Genomic DNA, 21,629 nt, shown 5'->3' with positions numbered 1-21,629 from the left:
TACAATATGCACTGTTAGTTTTTACAGATCTTTGACCTTCTTATCTTCTGCTGTTTCCTGGACAAAGGTAAAACGGTTGTGCTCATAACTTGACTAATTATGTCCTGTTTTTCAGAGCCTCCGTGCAACTGAACGTGTGTCCTTCCTGCCTTTTTCCAGTTCATGCACCTCGGTTATGACAGTTGTTTTTCCGTGTGCCCTGCAGGCCCAGCTGCTAATCCAGACACGCAGCGGCCTGAGAGCACGCTGAATGGATTAGGGCACATTTAGCCTCCAGTACACAGCAGAAAGTCGGAAACTGTCATGTTACACAATCTCATTATTTAACTTCATGAGCTTTTATTCAAAGTGAAAACTGTGCCTGCATCACAGAATATTTGTCACCTGTTCCACTAAAAACATAAATATATAAAATTAATATAATAAAAGGTACCAGGTGAAAGCACGAGTTCTGAAGATGCTCACAGTGAAGCATGATAGGACTTTGTTCTTCTGTCTCAAAGACTTTACATTTTGATGTCATCCTAACAATGAAGCTCTACCTCCAGTACACAGCACCACCCAGTGGTAAGGAAGTAGAACGAAGAATTCACCAAAATGAAACTAGGAATTCTGTGCTCTTGATGCATTCAAATTCAAATGAATCCTTTATTTACTTTAAAGTATTTAAGAATTTATATATTAAAATGTAGTTTCTATGTGTTAATATCCAGAGTACAGTCTTATTAACCTTTATATAAAATATTTTATATTATAATATAAGGTTGACTGCAAAGTTGAGGACGTTCTCTTCTCTGACCGTATGCTCAAAACTTTTAGTGTTTAGTGTAGAAGGACAGGTCAAATTCAAGTACTATTCAGTTTAGATTACTTTGAATGATGGAGATTCATAAGCTCTTTTCTTTCTGCTCAGAACCATCACTCACACATGTCCTCCAACAACCTTCCCGTCTGAAAACAGTTACTGTTTCCCCATTACTCAAAAAAACCTGGTGCAGATCACAATGACCTTAATAATCTCCGGCCCATCACTGAAACAGCTTTACAGCTATTAAATACTGACTACTGAAAAAAAAGACTTTGGCATATTCTTCCACAGTAAAACAATTTTTCCATGTAGTCAAGGGCCTGAGAGATCTGGGTGTTTTTACTGTTGATTTTTAGGTTCCGGGCCGTGTTTAATGGTTCCTGGCCCTGTTTAATGCCATATGACAGTGTAATACTGAACACTGAAGACTTTATATTGAATAAAAAGACTTTGGCCTATAATTCTATGGTGAAACTAGTTCTCCCTATAGTCGAGGGCCTCCAGTGCAAAGACTTGGATTTTTTTATTGTTGATCTTTAGATTTCAGGCCTGGTTTATTGTCATATAACAGTGTAATTCTGAACATTGAACATCTAATACTAAATAGAATAACTTTTGCCTATTCAACAGTAAAACTATTCCTTCCATGTAGTAGAGGACCTGCAGTAAGGTGCTTTTACTGTAGGTCGCCATTCCATCGCAGGGCAACACATTCACAACCACACACTCACATACAATTTAGAGAGACCAATGAACCTAATGCATGTTTTAAGGCCGTGGTAGAAAGGGAGAACCTGGAGAGAATCCAAACTCCAAACAGAAAGGCACCCGGTCCGACCCGAGAATCAAACCCAGGACCTTCTTGCTGTGAGGCTTTTTTAGTTCGGATCTCTAATGTTGTAATTTGTACTATAGCACCTATAATAGCAATAGAAGTGATCAATACATCTAAATAACTGTTATCCATACCTATCGGACCAAATATAAACAGTTTCCACTCATTGTCAATCCTCCACATATGTCCAACAGAGGGCAGGTGTCTTTGTGGCCATATCTCTGCCTAGCAACAACTCACTGTGCTCAATGAGGTGTCATTTTACTCGTTAGAAGCTATGCATTTGGTCTAAAAACACAACACAGGATTGACAGGCCTTCAAGCCAGTGAGAGTCACCCAACGTGGAATAAATCACTTCAGACAAGCTCTGTGGGAGGGCTAGAAAGTCTAGAGTGATTGGGTAACGTCCCACAACATAGGAATAACAAATAATGGCATTGGCTCCCCAGTAATGTTGTCTACTACTCTTTTGTTTTGTTTTGTTTTGTTTTGTTTTGTTTTGTTTTGTTTTGTTTTGTTTTGTTTTGTTTTGTTTTGTTTTGTTTTGTTTTGTTTTGTTTTGTTTTGTTTTGTTTGTTTTGTTTTGTTTTGTTTTGTTTTGTTTTGTTTTGTTTTGTTTTGTTTTGTTTTACCGGACATGATCCGCCAGCTGTCAATATTTGGGTTTAGGACAGTGCTCAATGCTGCTGGCACACGCATGGAATTTAATTAACTGAATGAGCATGAGAGGTTGCAACCAGTGGTAGAGAGAAGTAGAAAGAGACATTTCATATTTCTCAAGGTATTCTGCTCATGATAACTGTTAAAAGTGCCACACGTCACACACAGGAGCTTAACAGTACATACTGTGCATATAACAGAAAAGAAGGAACTGTGGTATTTGTAACACACCCATGTAATATACACATCTGGTTTATTCCATTTCACACTATTTTTATATGTGAAAGTTTTGCAGAAGTCTATAAAACCATCACAACAGACATGAAGAAACCCATACGTTACTAGAGACAGAGGTGAGAAAACTTTTCTTTCCATGATTTTAATTATTTTTTTAATTTAATTTAATTTAATTATTTTAATTTAACATACTGTAGCTGTAAGCATATATTACATATATTGTCTACACAGAAATTATTATTTTTCTGAAAAAGGTGGATAAAACCATTATCAAATGCGAGATGTGAATGTTTGACAGATGGTTTTGCATAAGTCATAAAATCAGATGTTGGAAGGTCAGACTTCTAGGAGGAAGTTCCAACCAGAGACTGAGGTGGACGGTTAACATTTACTAAAGCAGGTCTCTGCTAGTGAAAACAAATGCTTGAGACCTAAGAGAACTGTTAAAGCAGGCAGAACGCATCTCCTTGTATAGAAGACACAGATGAATGAATGAGGACCCAAAGGAAAACAGGGAGGATGACGATGTCCTCCTCACAGAGCAGAGCCGGTAGGTGAATGCGCTCCAACGCAGCCAAGCTGCAGCATCAACACGTCACAGGCTGTGATGTTCACTTTCACGTCACTCTGTGTTCCATAAAGTGAAGTAAGCAGCAGACTGTGCTCCTCGTGCTTCATGTCCCTTTGGCCTCCTGCTGTAACGCAGACACATCACGTGGACACCTTTTACGGTTCCGCTGAAGATGTGACTGCTCCGATCAGCAGACACTGGCTGCGCTTCCCTTGACTCAGTAATGTTTGTGGGGTATAAGATATTTCTGCCATGAGTCGCTCAGACGCTGCGTCATTTTTTTGGTTTAATGTTTATTTTCAGTTATAAAAGTAAAGGTAGTTGGAGTATTTTTATGAACACAGAAATACATGTTATAGCAAATCAACATTCAACATATGGAATAGAATAAAATGAAAACGCTCGGAGCAGATGAGGATGACAATAACAGCAAAGCCAACAGCTGCACCTATATTTTTACATTTTAACTACTAGCAGTAGTTAAAATGTGTGTCACAGATGAAGAAAAGAACGGCGACAGTGTTTCCAACAAATCGAGCAGCAGCGCCAGTGAGGTTTACTGTGATTCAGCTTATACAGCAATGAAAAACAGATGCAGAACGGCTTCAGTCAGCGAATGACCACGTTACAAATTTACATGACTGTATACAAAAATTTTAAAATGCCTCTAGTATAAACAATACAAAAAATGAAAATACTTATTAAGAGTTAATGCCAAGAGTCAAAACACAACCACACTAAGAATAAAAATTGAAAATGTATTAATCCCACGCTGGGGACATGTCCGTCCTCCGGGGTCGCAGAAGAAGATGGTGTCTTGCTCAATGACACACCTTCTGCTTCCCCGTCGTCATCATTAGCATCCTCATTAACTGCCAACCATTACTGACTGTAAAGTGCTGGGTAACATGTGTGCACCCTTTAAAATCTCCACCTTTGCATAAACATGAACCAAAACATAATCAGGCGTTTGTGGTTCTGAATGAACAACATGGTGGCAATTTGCCTTTTTGGACCTACAGAAAATCTACAGGTGAATACAAACAAATTTAACCTACAAACTACAATAGAAAAGAATTACCAGTTCCAACAAACATAGTCTATATTTTTGGAGATGAAGAAAATTGTACGGTGTTCAGAAATATTAAATCAGCGCTGGGAGTAAAGTCAAACATTCTGTCACCTCATTCTGCACCATAGCAAACTTACAAACAGCCCTTTGTCTTTGGTTATTTCACGTATTTGGGGACGACACAGGTGCAGGCCACTGGGACTTGGATGTAGCCCTTCCTGACCACGTATTGTTGGGGGTCGGATGGACACGGAGTCTTCTTCAGAACCATCAGCTCAGAAAACACGGTCACAGAGTTGTAGTCGTTCTGCTCCTTCTTTCTTAGAATGCAGCCCCTACAAAGACACTTGGCGAAGCTGATCTTCGGAGGGATCCTGTTGACGTCATGGTCGATGCTGAGAGCGACATAACAGGAGTCAGTCACACAGACAACGAATGAATGAATGGATGAATGAATGAATGGATGAATGAATGAATGAATGAATGAATGAATGAATGAATGGACAGATCTGTCTCAGTGTGTTCCACCGGTTCAGGCTGGTGGTGGTGACGTGTGGATTCTACTGAGACACACAGAGCATCCTTTGAACACCAAAGGGCACTGGAGCAGAACTTACTGCACTTACTAGTGTTTCCATGGCGACAGCGAGCGCCTCTCCACGTTCCCCTGCATGTCCGTCGCCGCCTGTGCGCACGTGCGCGCGTCCTGCGCCAGGACTTTGGAGATGCTCGTCGCGTTCCAGTACTCGTAGTATTGGCGGACGCGCCTGTCCAGCTGGCTACTGTTGATGCAGCGGCGCTTGCCTCCCGCTGCAGAGGTCCGCTCGCCGAGCAGCAGCAGCGCCCCCACGAAGACCTGAAAAGAGTGAAGCAGTGAAAGGAAGTCAAGGAGCGTCGAGCGGAGCGGAGGTGCGTGGTTCCAGCCTGCGTTACCGTCTGGAGCACGGCGCGCGTCATCTTGAACCCGGGCAGCTCCGACTGTGTCCTGACACTGCATGTCTCCCTGTTTATATACAGTTTGATGCATAAAGTCCTGCGACTGCTTGGAGTGAGTGAGAGCCCACTGTTTCCTGCTGTGAAACAAACCAGTCTCCGCCCTTGGCACCGCATGGGCGGCGAGCTTCATTTGGGACATCACGGATTTTTGAGACAATAACCATTTCTAACGTGCTGTATTGCGTATTTGTGGCGCATACAGACTTTCTCTAGGGATTATTCAATTATAACTAAGAAGATTTGTTATTTTTATGTTGATAAAAAAACATTGTTTTGTTTATATATTTGAACTTTTTTATTTCTTTTAATTTCTTATTCTTAAAGTATTTGTAAACATAACGCAAATATGAATAAAAATAATGACATTCCATTACCCTTTCACAGCATAGAACCTGTTCTCAGTAGAATAATTAGACTGACATCAATTGTCAACTACTTCAATCAACTTAAAATTAAAAGGATACCAGGAACGGCCTGCCTTCATTATGGCTGCATGGTCAAACATTAACATTACTTATTTCTACTGGCAATCAAAAAATACTTTAATCTGTCCATCTAATAATAGATGATAATAATAAATAATAAGTTTAAAACTAATAAAAACCTGTCATTTCACTCTTTATTGGTGTCCAGACTGACTGTAGTGTTTATTGCTGATGGGGGCTAGAAGTTTCTATAGACGTTGGGTTGTTGTAGGGCAGATGTTTTACTGGTGTAAAATGTGCCCCACATTCCTGAAACATGCCGTTATATTAATTGGTGACTAGTTTTCCTGTTCTTCTGTCCCCTGTGACAGCTGGGTTGGGCTTCACGTTGCTGCACAGGGAATGCAATTTTTATAATAAATAATTGTAGTGATTTGTATCATTAATGATTAACAACACACAAGGACTTTAGTTTCATAAAAATACCTGAATAAATACAGTGAGTAAGAGAAAACAGAGGACATTAATACTAAAGGCAACCAGGCAAGATAATAATAATAATAATAATAATAATAATAATAATAATAATAATAATAATAATAATAATAATAATAATAATAATAATAATAATAATAATAATAATAATAATAATACAGACCAATAGAAACCACAAAGTGGTTATTAGTGATATATTTTAGTCTTTTGAACAAGACGCTTCATTTTTTTTGTGGCATGGTTTCGCGAAGGCCAGTGTGAGTAAAGTAAGAGTAAATTACATTGAGTTTACTGCACTTACTGAATGCCATGACAACAGTGTTCCTGTGTTCCTGTACCAATAATATATCTCAGTCCAGATGAAGTCATGCCTGTGAAGTACAGATGAATTGTTTTGCCTATTTTGTTTCTTAGTCATCTGACATTTAGTGCTTTCACTCTGTTTGTGTTTCCAGGGAAAACAAGAAAAACTAAACTACTGCTAGACGTGTGCACGTGTCCACCAGGTTATCACAGGCAGCATCTGTATGACACATGGGTCCTCCCCTCTCTGAACGGCCTTCATATAAAAGCTGGTCAGGCTGTTTTTAGAAACGTGCACAGTGGCAGTTTCAGACTGTTTGATGGCATTGGGTTGAATTATCAACCGGTCAAATGGGAGGATGACAAACAGGCCTGAGTCCACTGAGTAAAGTGTGTAGATTCACCAGCAGTTCGCACACGTTCCTAAATGCTCAGTGTTCTACAGCGTTGAGCTCTGGGGACTTCAAATACTGCTACTTTAAAAGTAAAGCATGTTTATGCATATTTGATAAACTCACACAATCGTGTTCCATTAAGATCAGCTGTTTTTATTGAGACTTGCTCTCTGTGTCTTTTCAAACCAACTAATTCTGCTGTTTGTTGCCTCTCAGGTTTAATGCTAATAATAATGTTTACACGCTGTTGGTGTGTTCACCTTATTCATTGTTATGCATGTTAACGTCCGCTCATATTTCCTAACCCCTGACTGTGGCTGATGTACAACAGCTCAGTGCGCTGAGCCAACCTGGACTAAATATTAATAAAACCACGGCTTCATAACTGCACTTCCTGTCTGACGGGGGACTTGGCTTCCTGATTCCATGCTTCACATGCAACACTTCCTGAAAGCATAAAAGCACGACGTGACAGGGCTTTTTCTGCTTATGTCATCTTATATGAATTCAATGTCATTTGATTAAAATGTAATATGATGAGGTGACTTCCGGAATAATAATAATAATAGTGTTTAAAACGCTCATGTTGAAGAAAAATCCTGTTCACTATTGGTTCTAAACAAAATCAATAAACAAAGCAATAGCCTATTAACATCAAAGTGTGACTGGGTGACGCACTCGTATCGTCTGTCAACCTGATAGCACACAATCAAAACAATGGCATTTTGTTGCTTATGAGAGTCTGATGAGGTAATATTAATGCCCAGACAATAGCCTGCTGCCTTTCCTGCATTACTGTAGGCTTGTGTCCATTTGGACAGAGATCAAAAATCCGTTGTTGTAAGAGCAAAAATATTTTTAGGGGAGTCGTTGCCAGAGGTGAATATTGTCCTGTCACGCTGGAAACAATGTTGCTTCCCACAGGATGTGCGTTCTTTTTCTATGTTGACCATAACATTGTCAACCTCACATTTAAATAGTAGTAACATGGCATTACTGGAATTCCAGAGTCTAGACGAGCAGGTTCACCAGTAATTGAAAACCCAGTTGATGATCAGCTGATCAGAGGTTCAGCCTTGTGTCCTCTCACTCTCGCCCCTTGACAGCGGCTGAGGATGCGCCAGGCGAGAGCAGCGTCTCAGTTACATGAATAAAGGCACGTGAGTGTTACCAAGCTTTTATGTGCTCACAGTTTGAGTGCGTCAACAAACAGACCCTGTCCTTCAGAACCGACTAGCGTCAGTGCCACCATGTTTCTGTGCTGAGTTGTTCTGTGATTTTGCTGAACAACGCCTCGCTTGTCTGCCTTCAAGAATTTTGGATTTACTGAGAACCGCCTCTGGGCATTCCTTAGAGATGCTAATTCAATATTCAAGTGATTTCAATGTCCATGTGCTTTGATCCATTCTTTTCCCTCTTGAGATGAGACTAGTCTTTACAGTCACATAAATAACAAAATGAAATGACATCACTGTGCATGATTTCATGATTATGCCTAATGGAGACATGAGACATGATGACACACACCTATTGGTGATGAAGCAGTGGAAGCAAGAGGACAGTAAAGTCTGTTTTTATTCTGGTTATCATACTGTATTACGTAGTTTTCCATTCCAGTTAATGGAAAGGCAAAACCTGTAGCTCTGTCTGCTTTATAATTAAAAGTTTGGCCTGGATGACACAAAAGAAATACTTTAAAACAAACACACCAAATAATTAAAAACCCACAGCATAGGTTCACAGATGAATGAAATCAAGGACAATGGTGCAAATTGTAACGTGCAAGATTCTAAAGCACAACCGAGACACTTTCAGACATATACTGTACAGTATACACAGAAAGCAGCCTTTTCTCATTGTCTAGTAAAAATGACTCATCAATCTTCCTGTTAGTTTTACTCTCCAGGTTCATAGTGACTAAGACACACAGGCTGGATTATGGCCAGGAAAATACTAGCGGCAGCTGGAGGCCGACTGAACCCCTTCCTGGGGAAGTCATCAAATGACAGTACAGCTCACAGTGGCCTGACAGAAAAGGTGGAGGACCCACATACATATAATCCACGAGACCTAAAAAATAAACATTTAAAATATTAAAGGGGAGGAGAGGTCCTTGGGTGACGCTGATGACGTTCAAGACATGCGTAGAAGCTACAGTGTGATTGCATCAAAAGAGTCCCTGCTGAAGTCATTTGGTTTTATTTGTTAAAATCACACAGCTGATATACTTCATCTCTGTGTCTGACATCATGAAGGAGGACCAGCTACAACTAGTCTCACTGAGAGTGTTTCAACACGTTTTAATTTCAGTGTGAACATCATCTATTAATTTTTGACCCAGTTTTCCAGATCCACATGGTTTTAAAAAATTCTTAGAAGTGCTGAGCAGTCACAAAGTCAGATTTATGTTGTGAAAAAAAGTGATTCCCCTACAAATCCAGCAATTCAACAACTGTATGACACTCAAGAGTTCAAGAATGAAATATTCAAACATGCACATAAGCCTGGTTCAAGACACTGTTGAGTAATTTCTTCAAATATCAGACAAATATCTCTAAATGCTCAGTTGTGATTCACCAGATTTTTGAAAGAACTGGCATTTTCAGTCATTAACGTATATTTTTATTTTTAATACATGCTTGATAATGATCCACTGTAAAATCACTGAATTTCTGAGACCTTGCAGCCATGATCAATTTGGCTTGGATGTGTTTGAGGTCCTATTGTTTCATGAGAAACTACAAAGCATTTTGACCAGCTGACGTGAGAGGCGCGGTGTTGTTAAGTCTTCTTAAATTTGTGCAACAATCAATACATAAAAAATAACTGATGCCATTAATGTTACACATCACAAACTTTAACTGATGAAATCCAGAGCCGCTACTGAGTCACCGGATGTCTTTCTCCTGAATTACTTCCACAGGCCCACACCTATTAGGTCCAAGATGAGCAATTCCCATAGTAACAGCACTCATAGTGTAAATAGACTTTGAGTGGGCGATTCCCTCCTAATGCAGATCGTGACATTCCTCATATTTGTGGAAACACTTCATTTAGAGATAAAAATAGATGTTAAAGTGTGCAGCTTCTCAGCATAAATAAACTTGGAATCATCAATAATGACATCAGTGAATGTTAATGTTGAACACTGTTAACTTTGAGGTAATTCCATTTCGCCCAGTTCCTGCGGGGACTGCAGTCAGTTGAGTTTCCCCTGATGCCCTATTTTAATTAAAACTATTATTTTGCTGAGACATGATTTGACCGGTAAGACTTTGTGAACCTTGTTGAGAAGGATTGTTACGTGCATTCATCATCAACTGATACTGAAGTTGCTCACTGGCTATAGTTCAACCAGCTTTTAGTTACTTGTAGATTTGGCTCATAAAATTATTAATAATAATAAATTTTATTTATAGGCGCCTTTCATGGCACTCAAGGTCATCATACAGCACAGTTATTAAGTATGAATGAATTCCAAGCCCCATTTTGTGCATTAGGAGCTGATAACAGAAATACTACTATGGAGTCAAATTGGGGTCACATTGGATTTGTGCGTGCGTAAACCGATCTGGGGCTATACCATGCTTACACTTATAATATGTGGTGTTAAAATTACAACAAAAATTTATATTCGGGGAGTACTACTCTTTTTAGGCAGTTTCAGACGTGTGTCATTCCTGGCTGCTAATGGAACTAGATGGTCTAAACGACATCGTAGACCTCCTCATGAGGCCCCATTTGATTCAGCTGCGTCTGTGTGACCATCATAATGGAATGGCCTTGTTTTTTCGACCTGAAAAAAACTGGAGCAAGCGTAAAAAGTAAAATAAATATTGTTTTGTGTGATGACTCGGTGTGTGGATGAGAGATTTGGGTTTTTTCTCCTGGTTGCTATAGTTTTGGACCTACAAGCATCCTGTTGTTACGCTCCTTGAAGCCTTGCTGACAAAATGGGAACTTACACACATGGATCTACCACTATGAAACCTCATCTAAACCTAATTATCTTTGGCTCAACTGAAAGCTAAGATCCTAAAGACTTGTGCCAAAGAATGCTAACCAGTACAGGTGGTGAGTTATGAGCGAAGAATAACAAACGCTAAGCTAATTGTTAGCTAAATAAACAATGTAAACATTCAAATATTGTCCTATAAAGTCCATATTTGTTAGGCTGCTTGACGTAGTGGACTCACATGCACAGCGCAAAAACAGGTAAGTAAAAGGTTTTTTTAATGACATAACTAAATGTTGGTTGTACAGTCGAAGGTCAAAACACAGGTAAGCAGTGATGGAGGCACCAACAAGGACGAGGCAGGCAGAGGTCAAAAACAGGCACAGGTCACACATACAGGCAGAGGTACAGGATTCTGTGAATACTGGACCTTAAGAAACCATTTATCTAAAAAACAACAGTTAAATGACACAAAATATTACATATTTTACAACAGGGTTTTGAAAAAGGTCTGACCTGTTTACTGTCCTGAGCTGACTTTTTGCTGCCTCGTTATAATGGACACGTTATTGGGCCACGATGACGCAGATCAGCAGTACGTTCCAGGTCTTTGAAAGTCCCTCCACATCTCCACGCGGTCAGCGTCCTGCTCGGTCGTGGTGACGATCAGCTTGGAATAAGCGCAGCGGCTGTACGCGACGGGCCCGACGTTGAAGTAGTTCCAGCCCGGTGGGTTGGTGGGGGGGATGCCCGCGTGTTCCATACACAGGCCCAGATACACATCCTCAATGTAAAGCGCTTTGACGTGCTTGGAGGCCTGCACAAGTTTCCGAGGAAGGTCCATGGACAGAACATATCCCAGACCCAAAGCATAGCGTGGGTAGTGGGACTGAGGGTACAGATCCACAGGCAAGTACCACTTAGAGGACAGGTCCCGCAGAACCGCAGCTTCACTCGCCACCAGTCCAGTCATATAATTATTTCTGGGAGCCGTTAACAACATATTCACCAGATTGTGCCCATTTAGAAACGTGTCTGAATCCACCTTCATGGCATAAGAGGCGCCGGAGCAGTAGAAGTCCAGCCACTCCAGCATCACCATGGTCTTGATGGTCAGGTTCTTGTAGCAGTCCTGGAAGTCGCTCTGGATCACGTCCCGGTGCCGCCTGCTCTCCTGCAGCAGCTGCTCCTGAACGGCCTCGGCTCCGTCTCCGACGTGGCGTCCCACCATGAAGAGCAGCTTCACCGCTTTGCCCAGCACCAGCGTCTCGCCGCCCCAGGTGTTACGGATGACGTCGCGGTGGAGTCGGTTGCTGGGCTCCACGGGAACAACCAGGACCACAAAGGGCTTGTGCTCCTCACACGTGTGTGGCTCATTTATAGTAAAGTGATAGTCATGGGGGTATTCCACAAAGTAGGGTCCTGGGGACGTGTAGGGCACGGGTGCAGTTGTGATTTGGGTCGTTGTGTTCGCCGCCTCTGTGGACGTGTTGAGCGTAGTCTGAAGGAACAGGGGTGAGCTCACATTGACCCCGGGTCCACCTGCACCGGGTGCTTCTGTGGGGCTGCTGTCGTTCACGCTCGCCGTCACTGCCTGTGAGCCGCGACTGAAAGGATTCCACAGCTCAGGGTGGATCATCCTCATGTCACTTTTGCAAACGAACCAAACGGCTGCTAGAAGCAGAATGAGGAAAAGACAGCGACGTTGTGAAGAACTCAATCTCCAGCTTTTCCTCACATGGAAATCAGCCACTCCCTGTCTGAGGAGACACGGGTGAAGTCTCATTAGTCTCATCAGGGTTTCTACCATCAAAATATTAAGATCTTGTGAGAAAATGCCAAATCACTTAACACTTCAGAATTGAATAAGAGTTAACGTACCGGTGTCCTTCCTCACACCTGTTGAGCATGATGAAACTGTAGACGTAGACGTTGGGCCAATTAACAGGATTAATTGCAGCTAGTTGCATCTGTCTGGTGTGAGCAGAACAACGAGTTTCCAATGACCGGCCCAGGTTTCATCTCTGCACCCGACTGCCTCTCATTGTGAGCTGCTCCAGTAACTGTGGCTCATCGCTCCTACCTTCACGTGAAGCCGCACCTGCGTTTGCTCCTCCTACATGGTGCAGAAGTGGGAAATGTCCAGTGGGGGTTGTATTGACTGCTCGTCCTTTGTCAAATAAACACCAACTGTTATGAATACGGGACAAAATGACTTGAAACGGTCTCCATAAGCGGAGACCAGGCTGCAAAGCCTACAGACTGCACGAGAAAGGAGGACCCGAATGCAACAACCCACACACACGTACAAGTTAACAATACTTTGGTTTATTAAACAACGAAATATAAACATGAACCAAAGTGAACAAAGAAGCCATAACTGAGTTAAAACGCTGCTAAGCAGGAGAACGAATAAGTCCAACCCTGAATCTAACACTAAACAGGAACTAAAAATCACTGCACCAGCAGGATAAAAGACACAAGCTGACAACAACAGAGACCCCACAAACAGTTTCACAGCACAAACAAACCTGGACAGAACTAGACAGAACCACAAGGCAAAAGGTAACGTCCGTATAATATTCAACAACAAACCACCTTGATGCACAGGTGGAAATAATGGCACTAATTACAAGACAGGAAACAGCATCAACCACAGGGCAAAAACTCAAAGCGCCCCCAACAGGTCAGAGGGGCGAAGTGCAACACAACGCATTTAGGCTTATGAGCGGAAATGCACCAGAACGTAAATAAAACACGGTCTCTGTTAGTTCTCAGTAAATTAAGGTTGACTTTAAATGGTGAAGAGACTCCTTCAGACATGACACAAGGCTCCGGGTTGGAGCACGAGGAACGTCTGAACCCCACATAAATGTGAACACCTTCGGGTTAAGGCCAATGAGAAGCGTCTCCGTCAGACACTTCAGTCACGCACATGCAAGCAGCGTCTCATGTTGCTCAAAGCCAACACATGTAAATGAATTACATCCAAACCGACGAGAATAATGGACAATGGATAATCATTAACCTCCTCCATATGCAGCCATTAATAATATTAATAATAACCATAAATAACCATAATGATTAATTTTACTACTGACATGAAAGGCAGATATCGACATACACAGAAATTTATGTACTTAGTTTCTGTCACTCTTCAACAATGTTGTTTCAATTAATATTTCAATAAATACCAGGACTTTACTGTTGAAAATAATGTTGGTTTGCATACGTCAGCCCATCTGGCATTTGTACATTGGAGTCCAGTCCACCGAGACGGGTGAGAGGCGAGACGGGTCGGGCAGCCGAGCTCCTCCTACGCCGTCTCTGCAGAGACGCATATGACCGAGCTGTGCTGAACTACACATGCTCTCATCCATCTGGGTCACATGAGTTTTGCTGTTCAATGTGATCAAGTGTGTAATGATCAACCCAATTACGTTGCACCAGAGTTGAACATTACAAGTTCAGCTGTAGCCCCGGAGTAACTCACTGTATATTATACTGCATATTACTTCCCCTATGTTTCTTATTTGCTCATCTTTATCCCATCACAACCCACAATGACACAACCGCCACCAAATACAACTAATCAAGCGTTAACATGTTTCACATGGTCCATTTTGTTTGGTTCATATCCCACCAGGCTTCCTTTAAGCAGAAACGGATCTGGGTTCCTATAGGTTACACAGTGAGCTCTATGTTCAAATGCTGCGTGTAAAGCAACATTTGCATGTGCGCAAACACAACGTCCTGGGTTCAGACTGATGGACAAACACTTAGTGCCAGAGGAGTCTGTATTCAAATCATTTCTGAGGCAGCAATAAGATACTGCACAGGGTGCAGCAGGTGGCAGACGTAGTGAAACTGTGCTGCACCATTTGAACGGTTTTCCTCAAGAAATCAATTCCCTTGGACAGGTAATCCACACGGGGGTGAAATAAAATCAGAAAACTGGTGTTGGGTGTGGAGAAAAAGCTGAGCAGCAGATGATGCCATAGTCACATTGAGCTCGGGTGCAGGGTCAGTGGGTCACCTGGTCGCCTTCAGAGCATCAGATGGAGCAGTCTATAATCACAGTGGATGGAGACCACCTTTGGCACCACAAATCCAGGTGCTCACTGAGCAATATGGAGGAATCTCATACCAGGATACAACAGTTGAAGTTAATTAAATCAGGTGCATATTTTATTCTATATAATAATAAGTAATAATAAATATATAATATATAAATATTTAGCTTTTTCCACTGTGACAGTTTTCTTCATAGCAGTTAATAGTTAATAGCAGCAAATTTTAGATCAGGTGAATCATCTTGTGAATTTTATTTTAGGACATCATATGAATTTTAGTCTGAAGGAGAGGGTTTTTACTCTTTTTTTACAGAAAAACAATGGTTTAATTATTTCTTTATCATATGGAAGTAACATTGATTGATTCTTTATATATATTTTTTTTCCATTTTCGATGAACATCCGCTTAACATACTCTTCGCTTATATTTTCATAAGTATATTAAAAATTGCAAGAACGAAATGACGAAGTGCTTTTATTGTGTTTCCATCCTGCGGGGGACGTTTCCCGCCCCTCCGTCAGATTTTACGTCGCGACGCATGGAACGTCGCGCGCCACCTACGTAGTCATGGCGTCATATCTTCCAACTCAACCGCCGCTTCCTGGCCGGCCCAGGAAGCCGCCTGAGGCCCGGCTCTGTGAACCGCTATCCGCTCATCACCACCGTTCTCCTGCCGTTAGGGCGATAAAGGAAACTCGTGGCTTCAACATGCGAGGCTGCAGAAGACGGGAGTAAATGCAGGAGCAGACGGACCGCAGCGGCCTCAGGTAAACACGGAGCTCCGGGCAGTTTGGCGGCGCTGATTTGTTTTGTCTTGAGAACGTGATGCTCCAGTCAGACGTGCTCCTGTTGTTTGTTCAGCTGTTGGTTCCGCTCCTCTGAATGAACGGTAATGAGTGTGCAGTAACTATGGGTCCTGGGCGGTGACTTTGTTCTGGACCGAACGCAGAGCGTTCTCACATGTCTCTGACCTGCTCCACTTCTTATTTACAGCTCTAATCCCCACAGATTAACCTCCCAGTGACACCTGGGGCTGGAAACCAGTTGCTGGGGCCCTGTCGTACACGGAGCCACTTTGACGCTAGAAACATCTTAATAGTGTTTTATTTTCCAAAGTTCTGTGTTAACTACTTGAACAAAGCTGCAAAAACCTGCACCTCCACCAGTCTCTGCATCTGTCACCGTGACCTGTAGAAGATCAGGTCCCAGTCCTTCACCTCTGCATCATGATAGACTGCTTCAGCATACCGTTGTTTACATGGAGCCCCTGTGTTCAGCTTCACGTGCTGCTGTGAACTGGCCCACAGCACCCAGTACTGTGGTGGAGACCAGGAACGCAGTCCAGAGCCGCGCTAAAGAAAGCAGGAGCATGTGTTGAGCGTCGGAGTCGGACGGAGCCGCAGTGTAACTCGAACCCTGCTGGGTCAGACTCTCCCCCACGCTGCAGCACAGCTGACTGGGACTGTCTACAGAGCAGATGGCAGGAGCGCGTACGCTGGCAGAACGGTGCAGGGCCGAGTCGTCCTCGAACCCGAGGGTCCGGCTCGTCTCGGCTGCAACAGCAGTTTGACGAAGCAACTGGCTGATTCATGTGAACGCAAAAACAGAGAACACTAACACTGTGCTCCATGACCTCCATAACGTGCCTGCCTTGCTGCGTCTGGTGTTATCAGTTCACTGAGGTCTTCCAGCTGAAGTTTGTAATGGGATGTATGATGCAGTAGAACAGTGATGCTAAGTCAGCCTAACTATACAGTTTTTTTTTGTTTTTGTGACATTAGATGATTAATTTTATCAGAAAATTGTTGTTGAGATGTTGATGTCCTCATATTATTTAAATTGCTTAGTAAAGACTTTCAGCTGAATCTGTTGTTTGTCCCACAGATAGTGTTTGACCCCCTCAAACATCTCAGGGGTGGGAAATGAGATGTTCTTCAGCATCGTGCACTAGGTCAGTTTCTGAGGCAGAGCAGCAGTGGTGATGGTGTTGGACTCGGGGGAAGTCTTCATGGATCAGGATGAGGGTGAAAGCGTCAGGAGCAGCAGGGACTTGGAGCCAGATGTCCGAGCGGATCCACCCAAAGCTGCCAGCAGCTCGGCCGCGGCGCCCGCGCTGGCGGCCAGAAGGGGCGGCGTTAAGAAGGAGAAGGTGTTCCAAAACGGACTCCCATCCCAGACCAGCAGCTGCCAGGCTGGGAGGAGGTCGTCGTCTCTGAAAGGACCACCGAGACCACCCCTCCACCGCCCCCTCAGCCTGGAGATCACGCCGCAGCACCTGCGGGGGGCTCGGGAGCAGCCGGTGGACAGGCGAATTGTGCAGCCCCCCTGGCGCTGCGGCTCGGCCGCCCCCTCGCCCCCCGCCCGCAGCCTGACCAGTCCCAGTCTGGGAGCAGGCGGCTGGATGCGCCGCAGCGAAAGCACCTGTTCGGTCAACTACTCTCTCGGGCTCCGGAGCGGCAGGGGGCAAATGCGGCCTGCCACCTCCCTGCCCCACATAGCTAAAGGCGTGGGGAGCGCGAGGCTGCCCACTTCACCCAGACCCTGTCTGCTCGTCGCCCTCAGACCTCTTAACCTGGAACAGGAGAAGCAGGCGTTTTTCCTCTCCGACTACAAGTACGAGCCTCAGTTTGAGTACACGCAGCCTGAACCGAGGAGCGTGCTGGACAAGTACAGAGAGGGCTCGGGCCTCTTCCTGGAACAGGTACGACGGGATCAAGACGTCAGCATCTGAGATTAAATGACATGATGAAGACGATTATGAGCACTGTTCCCTCTGTTTGCAGGCGGTTGGAATCATGGAGTGTGTCCTGAGGAAGTACGGCTCCTATGAGAACTTCGAGGAGGTGACTGGTGGCAGTGTCCTCCCTAAAAGTCAGGTCTGGGCTGCCGTGCGCAAGTATCTGCAGAAGGAAGGCTGTGTGGGGGAGGTGAGTGCAGGGAGGAGATGCAAGGCCGTGTCACCAGGACACTGGACAGATAATTGAAACACTATTAAGTGGAATTTCACAACTCTGAAAATAAATGTTGAGTAATTTTGTTGGCTGAGCAGAGCAGAACGACAGCTTCAATACTTGGTGTTTCAACCTTCTGATTTGCCCTTTCAGCATTTAAACAGTGTGCTTTTGAAAAGAAAAGCACATCCTTCACAGGTGGATTTTTTTTTTACTATTTCTATAAATATTTATTTATCTTTTAAGTTGTGTGACCTTCAGAGTAAAGTGTAACATTTCCATTATAAAGAGCTGCAGGGTAAAACTGTTGTTATAACCAGGATGACATCACTTGAGTAAACTTGGCAAAATTCTGTGCAACCAATTGGGAAAGACCTTAATGCAAACATCGATGTCCATGTTTTCCAGGTTGTGGTGCGTCTGTCTGATGAGCTCCTGTCTCAGGCGGTGATGGTGGTGGAGAGCTGCCGTCCCACTCTGACCATCAACCTGGCTGGAGCGCGACAGCACTGGCTGGAGGGGATGCTGAGGCATGAGATAGGTACTGTGTGTTATGAAGATGGACGGTGGCTCGGTACTGGCAAATCTGTGAATTCTGAGCGTATGTGAAAGTGAGATCTCTGCCTGATGGATCATGAAGCAGTATTAAAGCAACTAAAAGTCTGTTTTGTTCCTGCTCTGTAGATTCATGTGCTTTAATATGGACTAGATTGAAGAAGATAAGAAAAAAACTAGATGGCTCCTTCACACTTGAGAGGAAAGTGTCTAGACTGGTTACTGTAACTGTAGCCTCACGCAGGAGCTGTAACAAAACATGATCCAATTAAACCCGACTCTTTTTGAAGGCCGACTAGAAAGATTACTGAGCCTCGACTTGTGTAGCCGTGGTCTCGCTTTGAGTCCTGGGGCAGAAAGCAGTGTGGTAAAGATGAAATGAATGTGGGTTTTCATGTCAGGGACTTCTTGGAAACATTCTCACTTTGACAGACGCAGTGACGTTTGTTTGCTCCTCAGGAACACATTATCTGCGAGGAGTAAACAACGCTTTGCAGCCCTGGGCCACAACAGAAGGCAGGAAGCAGTATGGCCTCAAACCTGCCAATCCCACAGAGGAAGGTCTGGCCAGTCTGCACAGCGTGTTGCTACGGAAACAGCCCTTTCTGTGGCGCGCGGCTCTGCTGTACTACACGGTGTATCACGCGACCAGCATGAGCTTCAGCCAGCTCTTCAGTCACATCGCTCGCTTCGTCCAGGACCCACACGTCCGCTGGGAATATTGTCTGAGAGCCAAGAGGGGACAGACTGACACGTCGAAGCCGGGTAAACGAACGGATGCTGGTTCTGTCTTCAGTTGCTGTTATTGTTTTTAGAAACCTAATTTGCCCTAATTTGATGAATGATCATGAGAAGTAGAACAGTTAAACTGTAATCTACAGTTTCATCTAGACGTGTTGTCCTATTACAGTATATTTATGTTCCCTATGTATGTTTGTGACTTAAGGTTGCTTCAGTAAAGATCAGGTTTATCTGGATGGGATTCTCCGGATTCTACGCCATCGAAGGTCCATCGACTTCAAGATGCTGACATCCTTAGGCAAGGTCTGTAAAGAGGTCAAACAATAAAATATGAAAGGCTTTGTGAACCTTCTACAGAACTGCTGAGAGAGGACGAACTCAGCATCACACTGGACAGACCCTGGTCCCTAAATACATTTTGTATATGTACATTTGAAGTTATGCTATTACAGTTGGCATAGAAAGTGGGAGAGGTCTTTTCTGGACCAGCACGTGAGACCTTGCTGAGGGGCACGGTTCTTCACACCAAACAGATGTTTAGTAAGGACAGGTAGTAAATTTCCAAAGTCTCTGCACACCTGTGCAGCACTCACTGAATATCAGATTATTCAGATTTACAGACGTCACCTTGTTGTTGTATGCACAGAATATGCAAATGAGGACCTACACTTGCTTTGCTCAAAATCTGAATGTCTTTACATGCAGGTGTCGTATGAAGACGTGGAGCGGCTGCGTCACTTGGCCGCGCTGTCCAGGACAAGAATCCCACACTTCATGCGCGACCAGGAGCGGTACATGCAGCATCTGGATCACATCATCGCTGTGAATGAGCTGGAGGATTCAACGCTGCAACAGCTGCTGCCCTGATCCCACCTGCACCGCCCGTAGCCAAGAAAGGTTGCTGGTACAATGACTGCATCACCTGGTGCCCTGAATATCACGTCAAACATCCACTAACTGATGCTTGTTTTAAGCATTTTTTTAAACTTGAACAATATCAAAAAAGGGACAAACACTAATTCCCCCTATTTACATTCTCACCTTTTGTCCAATGCATGTACAGAGTATTGGAGTACAGCTAAAGTACCCTCTCTTCCCTCTGCCTATACTCCCACTATGAAATTACCTCAATAATGCAACTCTGATGTAACCAACATTATCTATGTAGACTCGTACATAATCATTGCGCCCAACGCCTGTGCACTACCACGTTATGTACACATCCATTATCACTCGTATGCTGTATTGATACAGTTATTTAAGTCTTTTTTTTACCTTGAGGGAACACGCTGATTGTTGTTCTCTGTGTGGTATTAGCTTTATATCTTCTGTTTCTATGCCACATTGTTTATGCCTTAGATTGTTTGCTTTTTGAAAAAGGACACCAAGGACACTTAACTTTCAAAGTGGTGGCTGACACCACATATCTTTAGGATATCAAGTGCCAGTGGATCCAGTATAGTATTAAAAAACTCCCCAGGGAGCTTTTAAAATATCTGTGTTATTGATAATCAGCTGTTGTTTATGTCTTGGTGTCCTTGGTGATCCTTGATATTAATATGCTACTGTGATGTGACGTACTTTGAGCTACCCTTCTGCTCAACAACCAAACTTTCTTTTTGCAGTTAAAGGAATAGGTTGACAATTTGGGGAATTCATTTGGCCTTTTCCTTGCGTGGAGAAGAGAGAGAGGCTTCATAGTATTTTGGGATTTCATCTCTCAGTACATGAAGCTTTTCCTGGAGCATAAAGTGAAGGGTAGAAGCTCTCATCATTTCTCAGATGATGATAACTACCATTTGATTGGAGCTTGTTGGCTTCACCAGTTATGTATTACCTTACTAGTTTAGGTTATCGCCACCTTCTTATCAATCTCTTTCTCTCTATCAAGAAAAAGAAAGTACATTTCCCTAATTGTCAACAACTACTCCATTAACATGTAACTAAAGTGCCAATGTGGCATCTTTACCACCCTGGGCTGTCTATGAAGCAGCCAAAGCCAGTAATGCTTGTTCCTTATCCAAATGTGGGCGAAACTGGCTGAGGAAGAGGCCGGGGGTATTGTGGGTGTGCCTTCGATGGGTGTAGAGCTCATCTGCTGTAGCTAGCAATTTCTTCGTAGGCTGCTTTTTAGTGTTCGACACCAAACATCAGATGTCAGCCAGGGCATTCATTTTAGGACAGGCAGTCTGAGCGCAAAGCATCAGCTGACGTTTTTAAACTAAAAGGAAAAGCAAAATGTGAACTTTTTACTAGAAATGGCTGCATTTGCAGGTTAATATTAAACTAAAAGTCACTGGTGTTTACAGTTGTATCCCTTTAGTAGCCTCAGCCCAGATCTGCCAAAATGAATGCACCTGTTGAACGCACGAATGTTGCACCAAGTGTTTTATGTTCTGGAAACACCTTGAATTTCCAGCTTATTTATTAAAAGTACACACGCACACACTCAACAGGCTCTCTGGTTTGTTTTACGATACACCAAGCAAACACCTCAGACACAAAATGACTACAAGGTGACCCAGGCCTAGCACCAAACGAGATCCAGAAACAAC

At 43.3% G+C, this 21,629-nt stretch overlaps 3 protein-coding genes across 3 annotated transcripts; 1 reads left to right on the top strand and 2 right to left on the bottom strand.

Annotated features, from left to right (window-relative positions):
- Positions 1-3,750: 3,750 nt before the first annotated feature.
- Positions 3,751-5,248, bottom strand: LOC114852807 (interleukin-17C-like). The gene is made up of 3 exons (XM_029145460.3): positions 5,118-5,248; positions 4,811-5,040; positions 3,751-4,579 (listed from the first exon to the last, which is right to left on the bottom strand). The coding sequence occupies exons 1-3, from the start codon at positions 5,139-5,141 to the stop codon at positions 4,342-4,344; spliced, it is 492 nt and encodes a 163-aa protein (XP_029001293.1). The 5' UTR covers positions 5,142-5,248; the 3' UTR covers positions 3,751-4,341.
- Positions 5,249-11,014: 5,766 nt separating this feature from the next.
- On the bottom strand, positions 11,015-13,394 carry LOC114852259 (beta-1,3-galactosyltransferase 1). The gene is made up of 3 exons (XM_029144563.3): positions 13,285-13,394; positions 12,635-12,869; positions 11,015-12,513 (listed from the first exon to the last, which is right to left on the bottom strand). Exons 2-3 carry the CDS (start codon positions 12,721-12,723, stop codon positions 11,343-11,345), a joined length of 1,260 nt encoding a protein of 419 aa, XP_029000396.1. The 5' UTR covers positions 12,724-12,869; positions 13,285-13,394; the 3' UTR covers positions 11,015-11,342.
- A 1,921-nt stretch (positions 13,395-15,315) lies between these two features.
- kiaa0895l lies at positions 15,316-21,527 on the top strand. Its single transcript, XM_029144561.3, has 7 exons — positions 15,316-15,594; positions 16,712-17,528; positions 17,611-17,754; positions 18,187-18,319; positions 18,793-19,098; positions 19,280-19,377; positions 19,780-21,527. The coding sequence occupies exons 2-7, from the start codon at positions 16,809-16,811 to the stop codon at positions 19,939-19,941; spliced, it is 1,563 nt and encodes a 520-aa protein (XP_029000394.1). The 5' UTR covers positions 15,316-15,594; positions 16,712-16,808; the 3' UTR covers positions 19,942-21,527.
- The last annotated feature ends 102 nt before the right edge of the window (positions 21,528-21,629 follow it).

Source organism: Betta splendens, chromosome 3 (assembly GCF_900634795.4).
Source record: "Betta splendens chromosome 3, fBetSpl5.4, whole genome shotgun sequence".
NCBI classification, from domain to species: domain Eukaryota; kingdom Metazoa; phylum Chordata; class Actinopteri; order Anabantiformes; family Osphronemidae; genus Betta; species Betta splendens.
Note: the sequence above shows the minus strand (reverse complement) of the source record. Positions and strands in the feature narration are given on the sequence as shown.